General features: G+C 37.6%; 1 protein-coding gene across 2 annotated transcripts in view; it reads right to left on the reverse strand.

Annotated features, from left to right (window-relative positions):
* The window catches only part of LOC109952960 (calcitonin gene-related peptide type 1 receptor-like), a 9306-nt gene extending 3609 nt beyond the window's left edge, over positions 1-5697 (reverse strand). Inside the window, exons 1-10 of one of the 2 annotated variants that reach the window (XM_020588283.1) lie at positions 5543-5697; positions 2896-2971; positions 2416-2539; positions 2184-2294; positions 1663-1775; positions 1458-1549; positions 673-799; positions 445-598; positions 303-363; positions 150-216 (exon numbers count right to left, since the gene is read on the reverse strand). In XM_020588283.1, the coding sequence (XP_020443939.1) occupies positions 150-216; positions 303-363; positions 445-598; positions 673-799; positions 1458-1549; positions 1663-1775; positions 2184-2294; positions 2416-2539; positions 2896-2946 (900 nt within the window). In that variant the 5' untranslated portion in view covers positions 2947-2971; positions 5543-5697. Of the gene's footprint in view, positions 1-149; positions 217-302; positions 364-444; positions 599-672; positions 800-1457; positions 1550-1662; positions 1776-2183; positions 2298-2415; positions 2540-2895; positions 2972-5542 lie in introns of both variants that reach the window. The other variant, XM_020588282.1, reaches the window with a different exon arrangement.
* Between the last annotated feature and the right edge of the window lie 3986 nt (positions 5698-9683).

Below are 9683 nucleotides of genomic sequence, written 5' to 3' on the forward strand. Positions count from 1 at the left end.
TGTTATCCCCTTCCCCTGCCAGTGGTCAGAATGTTATGGCTGACCGGTGTGTGTGTTTTTTTTTTATTCCCCACAGACACAACAACAGACCATGGTCCATTGTGGTTGTATGTCTGCAGTACAAAGCCCATCTGGAGTTCAGAGCTTACCACCAATGCAGCACAGATGGGACCATGGATAATGTACAGCAGGGAAGTATTTATGCTGACCCAGCATCTGTGAAAGCATTGGTCAGAGCATCATTTAATGGAAATGCAGTATGTGACTTGATATGTGTGGATGTGATGATCAAGAAGACTCACCTGTCATTGTGATAGCAGTGGTGTGCTATTGAATGTATCACTGCTGGCACGAGTGGAAAACCTGCAATTCACATTAGAACATTTAAGGCATGTGGATGTGAGAAAAATGTGCACGTGATGATTTAAATCAATATTTACCTACCCCAACCCAGCAGGTAATACCACATGAGATGTTGCTTTTCTGCAAACACAGCCACAACAATCAGGGTGTGCAGGTAGATTCCCTCACAAAGCATCCAGAAGTAGTTACAGCTCAACAGATACAGGTGGAGAAACATCAGCAGCTTGCAGCTCGCCTACAAAGAAAACTAAGATGAGCCCACACATTATCTTGATCAAAAATGAAAATGAAAAACTTTGAATCACTTACAGAATCATTATACATGTGTCCCTGTTTCTGTACCACTGTTGTAAGCCAAACAACGGTGATGATCGAATTCAGCACAAATGAGAGAAAAAGGTTTTTGTGGAGTGTTATCCTCTGGCAGCTCAGACTCCTGAGGGCAGTGGAGGATGAGAGACACATTTAACACACATTCTGACAGCTTTTCAGTTTTTGTTTGTCATTTTTATAAATTGAAATAAATTGAAACGTTATTAGCTATTTTAACTTCAGGCTTTATGGATCACTGTAGTTGCAGAACCCTATATTAATATTTTATAACTGCAGCAGCCCTGATTACTGATATTTATGCTTACTCATGGCCCTTGTAATGGGAGTCACTTTCCAGCAAAACGTCTACTAGTCTGAAGTTGTAATACAAGTCATCAAAAGGCATAGAGATTTTTTTTCTTAAAAACTCATCATGTATGGAGTTATTTAAAAAAATGTCAATCTGACTTTCTTGAATACCTTGAAAAGAAAGCAGCAGACCTTTAGTTATTTAACATGTTCTCTTCTGTTCATCAGAAAGTCTTCATGCCTTCTTTCAGCTAATAAGAGACATGGACTTTTTACTACCGTGCAAACCTAGCATTACAAAATAATATTAAATAACTTTACCCAGTTGGCACCTGCACATATTAAGTTAAATTGTTATTGAGTTAAATAATGTAGCCAGATCCTGTTCATTTATGGCTAATAAAAACCCAAGATCTGGGGACATTTAGAGATTACAAAGGGAAATAAATACTGTAAGTCTGCTCCACACTTACTTAAAATGGAAGAATATTCCTAATGATATGATCAGGGACACCAGCGACAGTCCATGACCAATCATAACCAGGTAGAAGCGAGTCATGGCTGCCTGCAATAAACAATAAATAGAACTTTACATTTATCATTGCTGCACTACAGACAACAAAGCAGCTATATAGTTTCCATTGTGTTGCTTTGTTTTATAATTGTCTTCCTTCTCACAGTCCCATGGTGTGTAGTGTTGGCTTGGCAGTTTGTGAAGTTCGTCCATGTCCTGTTGCTCAACGGGTGACGACCCCAATCGCCCGTCTCTGTGCAGACTTTAGATGCCACCGCTGTTAACAAATTTTAAATTAGTGGAAATAAAATTGAAACATGCTGAAATGACATAAATCCCTGTTTTTTTTTTGTTTGTTAGTTTTTTGTTTTATATGTTAATAGTCTGTTTTTTGCTGAATTTCTGTTTGAACAAGTAGCACTGGGAGATTAGGGGAACATTTATAGTCTTAGAGTTAGATTAAAATATAAATATCACTTTCATGTTTATAAGTAATGAATTAATGTTTTGTTTAAAAAATTATCTGCATACCATAAACTTAGGTTTAAAAACACAAAAATTGCACTTAGAGGTCATCACCGCAAATGCAGCAGAAGTTATTAAGCTTTAAGTAAGTCAGCATCTAAAAATATGGTTAATAAGGTTAGTAAAGGTGAACTGCTTGTTACTGAAATGACAAATTCACCGTAGGGGTCAAAATCTTTAAAGTAGTCTGGACAGCGCTGTTCTGTTGTGAGGCCAGCTTCAGTTTCATCCCAGCACAGCCATCCATCCCACGTCCTGTTGCACACTGGTCCTGCTAGCAGCAAGAAAATGGACACACACAGTAGTGTGTTGGAAACAGTATAGTGTGAGAGGTTTGGCATCAAACTCTTTCTGACTTAGTAACATCCTATTCTTTTTGTTTTGCTTGCTACCTATAGTTTTCGTCTTGAGGTGCGAATCTTTCATGATCTTCTGAAAACATTCGTACTGGGCTGTGGCGACTTGATGATACAGATGTTCCTTGTTCTCATCTTCAGGGCTTGCATCAACCAGCAGCTAATGAGTATTAAAATACAGCATACAAACACACAAAAAATACACAATCATACATAAAATTTTGACTTCAGCTGTGAAACAAGGTCTAACAAACTACAATTTAAGTTGATGCACATAATATTTTATACAAAATTTGAATCTATTTCAGTCATTTTAAAAGTCACTGGAAGTAGTTTCTTCTCTAACACAGCAAATGCTAAATGTTAGGGAATACTACATAAGTGGCATTAATACAGTATGTGAGGTTCAGTGAGTATTTAACTTACATAATGGGAAGTGCAGAAATGCAAGTTTAACTTTAAATGCAACACTAAAAAATATTTTTAAGAACCGCTTTGGAAGATTCAGCCAGCTACCTTACTGAGGGAGCACAGGACCAGAAGAAACATGATGCAGTTTACATCCATCTGTACTCTGATCTTCGTGGATATTCTGGGGAAAGTTAATAATAGTTTTTTAACTGAGAGAAGGAAAACACATTAAGGCTTTGTTATTGGTGTCTGCACAGAAAAACAATAGACACTTGGATAAAGAAAACACATGAAATATCAATCCTTTTTGACTCATGCAGTATATGAAACCATACACCAAAGTCCAGTAAGTATGTTCCTTCTCATTTGTGTTTCACTGGAAGTTATGTGATTTGTTCTTTATCTTTTACCCTAATAAGCCACAAAAATAAAATTGACAGTAAATCTGTGTCTCCAAACTTATGTTTTTAATGTGAAATGGCAAGTCTCTCCATTTTGGATTACAGATTTGCCCTTTTGCTTCCTCTATTCCCCCACAGCTTCCTTCCTGCATGCTTACTTGGCAAGTTGAGCAAGTTTAACCAAGGTTTAGTCTAAAGATGTCGGTGTGGCAAATACTGTAGGTAACACTGTGAATGTGTGTGGCAAAAGCCTTTGGATACAGTATTAAGATGCTTTCATTAGCAAACTGAATACTTTGTATGCACATGCACATTTTCATTGTACAGGGAAACACTAACTGTGCATATTACAAATAGACACTTTGACCTTTAAGCCATTATATCAATTAATACAAACACGTTTGCCATAAAGCACATACAGTATGTCAGAACTCTTTTTTTTTCATAGCTCATGTTCACTTTTTCTCCAACCACAGGAGAGATTGTGTCTTGCTTTGCTAGATGAGGTGTGCCAGCCACAGCAGCAACAGTAATGGAAACTGTGACAGTTCTATATGGAGGTAAAATCATTAAGAGTTGATGAGACACAGCCGTCTGTCAACAATTGTCTTATCAGAGACAAGATTTCCTGACCCTCTGCTGTTTAGTGGCTGCATGGAATATAAAATGGTTATTCTGGGGTCAAATGAGTGCTCAGTAATGATACATGACCTCACCCGCCTCTCTTATTAAAGTTTAATATTGAACTGCAATACCTTTGCTATTGTATATATTGTGCATGAATATTGTGCATTATAACAGTGACACAACAATAGCAGTATATTATGATACTGATTAAATAACATATGGGAGGTTTTATATTTTTAACATGACAAATATTTGGATTCTAGGTTCCTAAGATTAAATGTGTGTTTAAATAAAGAAACAATCTTGTTTAATGTTTCTGTAAAAGATACAATCATGGATCTGCTACTTTGCTGCACCTAACCCTATATACTGTAAACGTTTACATAGATGCGCACAACTCAAGACGGAAACATACAAAACTATGCAAAGGTCAAACTGTTCAACCAATACTCTCCATTTTAAGTTCTGTGGATCAGGTATTGTTGATCTTGCAAACAGAGAAACATCTGTCTGGATTTATAAAAGGGCACACAAGACAATACAATCGATAAATAAAAAGCTAAATACTTTAACTGAGGCATCCTGGAGAGTATTCACTATGAACAATACAAACCAGTGTTAGGTCATGTAAATAATGACCAATAATGAGCAGACTAAGACTAAATAATAACAAACAGATTTTATGACATGGTACTCTAATGACAAAAAGACAAAACATAAAAAACTAACCACCGTAACTTAATGGGGACTCTAGATTTAATGTGGAGACAGCTCTAGATGTGCCCACATCACTGATTCAAAAACCCATGAGGTTTTGTCAAGTCAATGAGCACCTTAGTAGGCTGGTTGTTTAGCAATTTGTGAATAAATTTAATATTTGCAGTTAACATATTTGATTTCTTAAGAACAGTAGCCTAAGTGAGACCTTATCTGCTTCTTGTGCAAAAATTTAACTGCACAATGATACATGATCCTCTGAGAGCTGAATATTGTAGAAGATGCTTGTGATAAAAACTGTTTGGCTAATGATAAAATAATGTCAAAAACGATGGAATACAAAAGTGGCAAACAGTCTGTCATTAGTTGAAAATTTGAATGTACCTACAGTGCTTTAATTCCAATCTATCTCTACATCATAAAAACAAAAAGTGTTCATATAGAATGATAAAAACACTGTTTATAACACAGTAATACAGAGCAGAAAGGTGATGTTCCAGTTCCCCAACTGCTAATTCAGGAAATCTTTGTCAGTTTAGAAGATAAGTGCCTTCTTGAACACACCCAAAGACGGTGGCCACGTGAGCATGTTTTTGTTGTTAAGTCTGACCAAACTATATGGTGATGAGCATATTTACTGTGCTCAATAAATACTCCTTACTTTACATCTAAATATAACTGTGTTTCAAAGTGAGACCCATTTAAAGAGGCTATTGAGTGCTTAAAGGAAGAATAAAACTCTTAAATTTATTGGAAAATAAATTGTTTTGTTGTTGTTGTTGTTTATTGCCAGCTCAACTATCCCCTTGATTTATAAAATATTATAAAATATATCTTAACCTGTGGTTATGTGCATGTGTACACCTTTGTTTTCTATGTGCCTTGCAACATATGGCCTGATGTACCAAATCAGTACCATCATTTAAACTGATTCCAGCACTGTAATCACAGTGTTTGAGTAGTCACAGTGTACATGCCGAAAAAGAGTAGCAAGTAAAGAAACTTACCTCTGCAGGGGCAGAAAGATAATAAACCGATGTGTGCCACTTCTCAAAGAGTAATCCTTCAGCTGGAAAGTTTACCTTTACAGGAACAGAAAAACAAAGTAGCACTTTTGTGGTTTCTTGACGAGTAGTCCTTTGGTATGTGTGTTTCACATCAGTGTCTGAGGCAACACTGAGTTGTCTTGAAAAAAACGGACTGGGGCTGTGGATGACATCACATGCTCGCCTCTACTGGGACATCCCTACAGTGTAATGTACATTGCAAAGTTTAAAGATAAGTGATAACCATTAACTCTTATTAATAATATTATGTAATGCACAATAGTTTGTAAACTTTAATGTCTTGACTGTTTATCTTTGTGGTCTGAATTTTGCAAATCATAAGCACATTATTGTCCTTCCTTTGTCGGACAGAGTAAAAGTTGTGTGCTTGCTTCTTTATCTATAGGTTTCCATAATAATTCTTATGTGTGTGCAAACTTATGAGGTGAATTACAACATGTATTGGTAGGCTATTTATCAGTAAGTGTCAGAACAGATTTTTAAACAGTGACAGAAAGCCATAGATGGGTATTACATGTTCTAAAATGCAGTTTATTAAGTGATACTAGACACTGACCAGGTTGTGCCTGTAGCACAAAGTATGAAACTGTCATGAAAGTTGATCTTTAGGGTCTGAGTTCTGTAAATAACAAGCCAGGAGATCCACTAATAGTTAATACAAGTAAAATCACTCTAACAAAAGACAGAATTATGGTGGCAATTTTCTCAAGCTTTCAGAATGGCTTTATTTATTGCGGTTGTTATGGTCATAAATATTGCTAACAATGGAGGATGTTTATTCACAGAATGCAAAAATAAAGAAAAAAATCCAAAACAAAACATTCCACTAATAATCCTATTGTGTCAACAATTTCAGTCGCCAACCGAGTAGGCAGGTCTGTTTGATGAAAGTGTTAGAAATACACTAAAATTTACTAAAAAACTAAAATCCCTTGTTATGGGTGGCACAGCAATGCGGTGGTTAAAGCTGTCACCTCACAGCAAGAAGGTTAGGCGTTCAAGTTCTCCTTGTGCCTGCGTGGGTTCTTTCCAGGTACTCTGACTTCCTCCCACAGTCCAAAGACATGTAGCTTAGGTTGATTGTTGACTAAACTGCTCATAGGAGTGTGTATGGTTGTTTGTGTACGTGTCAGGGGTGTGATAGACTGGCGACCTGTCCAGGGTGGACCCCGCCTCTTGCCCAGAAGCAGCTGATAATAGATAATGGATGGATGAATGGATCCCTTCTCACTACATGACAGATGTGAATCTGGTACTGCAAAACAGACCAATCATCAAGAGAGTTTGTATTCCTTAGCAACGGCGCCCTCTGCAGCTCAGGCAGGTTACCATGGCTATGGCGTTTCTGCAAACAAACTCCAGTGTTGCAGATGTTTTTTTTCTTTCTCTTTTCTTTTTAGTAATTTAATGCAAATAAACAGGTAATTTTGGTTTATGTGCCTCTCAACGAGTAGTTTATTATACAGAAAAAATTTTGTTTTTTCTGACAATTGAGATCACAAAAGACGGGTTTGGATGGTAGAATGAACCAGAAGTAGTGAACATGTGTCGGGGCTGTAGTCTAATTAATGATAAGCTAGCCCGTTAGCTGTCTGTTCGCTGTAGTATTAAAATTGGATAACCTATGGTTATGTGATAGTGGGGTGAAAAAAATGAAACAAATATGAAACTCTTGGGTATTTCCAGGTGCAGAATTGTTCCCTGTTACATTTGTTTTGCACATCGTTGAGAGTAAAGTATCAACTTAAGTAACATTAACTAGCATAACCCTCTCATGTTTACCTAATGTTAGCCACAAAACCGAATACCAGGTAGCTATATTTATGACTCCATTTTTTGCAGTACGCATTGTCCTTCTTGTGTTGATTGTTCTTTATAATTAGTTATCTGGATGTTTGGGCTAGTTGTCATGCAGCAGAATGAATTTGGGACCTACAGTAGCAGGTTCTTCCCTGATGATACTGTATGATGAATAAGAATCTTAACAACTCAAGTGTCCAAAACCTTTGCACAGTAGACTACTGTACATTTACAGTAGCAAACAAAAACTCAAAGTGCACAAAAAAAACACCCTTCACTCTTCTGCAGTTGCACTGGTCCAGGTGTAATAAACATCTTGGTAGTTTTAGATATCCTGTACTCTCATTTTCATTATTAAAGGGTAGATGATTGATCAGTGTCTTTACTCTGCAGGGACAGGATGTTCGGAAGACTAAAGAGATCGTTGTGGACTTCAGGAGAAAACCTCTAAAGCATCCACCAGTGACCATTGACGGTGCTGTAGTGGACAGAGTGAGCAGCACCAAGTTCCTGGGGGTGCACATCTCTGAGGACCTCTCCTGGACCAACACCACCACATCACTGGCCACGAAGGCTCAAACACTTCCTCCACAAACTGAGGAGAGCCAGTGCCCCACCCCCCATCATGCACTCTTTCTACCAGGGCACCATTGAGAGCGTCATCACTGGCTGCATCACTGTGTGGTACGGAGGCTGTACTACCTTCTGCAGAAGAACTCTGCAATGCATAGTGAAAACAACCAGCAAGATCATCGGTGCCCCTCTGCCTTCCCTTATGGACATCTTCAACACCCGCCTCACCCACAAAGCCATCAGCATTGCTGATGACACTGTACTCTCATTTTCATTATTAAAGGGTAGACACCTCCCACCCCTCACACTCCCATTTCAGACTCCTGCCATCAGGGAGAAGGTACTGGAGTCTTCAGACCCACTCCACCAGACTTACAAACAGCTTCATCCACCAGGCTGTGAGGATGCTGAACACTGTCCATTACCTCCCCTCCTCTGCCCCTGGACCGTAACCCACCACAGAACATAAAAAGACTACCCCTGCTGTTGCACAAACTCAATACGTTCCCCCTTTTTGTTATATCACAGGTAAATCTGCTGCTGACTGTTCTGGAAACAAAACAAAAAACTACCTCTGCTGTTTGACCTTCTGTTATATTATACGTAAATCTGCTGCTGACTGTTTTTTTTTTGTCGGGATATCTGCTGAGACAGCTTATTGGCTGTACCGTTTAGATAACAAAAGATTGTTCCTTAATTACTTTCCAGGGTTGTAAAATCATCTCCTGACCAGCAAGTTGGTGGTTCGACTCCTGGTCTCCCCGCATGCCTAAGTGTTCCTGAGCAAGACAGTGAACCCCGAATTGCTCCCAGTGGCTTGACTAGCGCTGTTGTGTGGCAGCCTGTCGTCATTGGTGTGTGAATGGTGTATGATCTCCTGTAAAGTGCTTTGGCCAATGCAACACACTGTGGAAAAAATGTGCTATATAAATACAGTCCATTTAATTATGTCAATCCAGTTCTTATTCTATTCTATTGTTATTCTACTTTATTCTATTTTGTTCCTAAATGTTATGGTGAATTGACAATAAAATCCTTGAACCTTGAAAGAAAACTGCCTGGATGAAAACAGTCAGTGATGCAGTGAGTGTCCACCAGAACAAGCCCTTGGTACAACTATATTTCTTCTTAAATCTTATGGACCAACAGCATTTCTACTTAGAGAAGATGGAGAGGCCAGAAACTTGAAGGTAAATCATTAATGATTCAGGGTATTTATTGCTAAAGTTCCAAAAATGTATTTAAATCAGGCAATATCTGATCAAAAAAATCAAACAACACTAACAATCCATCTTTAATTATTATATAGTTTTAAATAATATCTTAAAATTGTAATGGCATCCAGATGGTCTGTTAATGACATATATAGCTTGTATTTACTTTTTTATGAGAGCTACTAACTAATTCTAGAAAAAACAAATTTTATTAGGGTTTACCTGTGGAAATTCAGACTTCCCAGAGAACATGATGGTTTGTTCATTTTTTTCTGTATTGCATACATTTTGCATGTCAGTTTAGTTACAAAAATGTAAATAGGTTTAATTTACTTTCATTTTTGCAACCACACAAACTTTGCATATTGAAAGGTACAGTGATTACTGTATATTTCACAAGAGTGAACCTTAGATGAGGGATGTTTTACAGTTACAAAACCTAATTTATATGAACATCATCATAGATTCTTTAAAAACTGAGTAAATGCCAGGGT

The sequence above is a fragment of the Monopterus albus genome, unplaced genomic scaffold, assembly GCF_001952655.1.
Source record: "Monopterus albus unplaced genomic scaffold, M_albus_1.0 scaffold523.1, whole genome shotgun sequence".
In the NCBI taxonomy this organism is placed as follows: domain Eukaryota; kingdom Metazoa; phylum Chordata; class Actinopteri; order Synbranchiformes; family Synbranchidae; genus Monopterus; species Monopterus albus.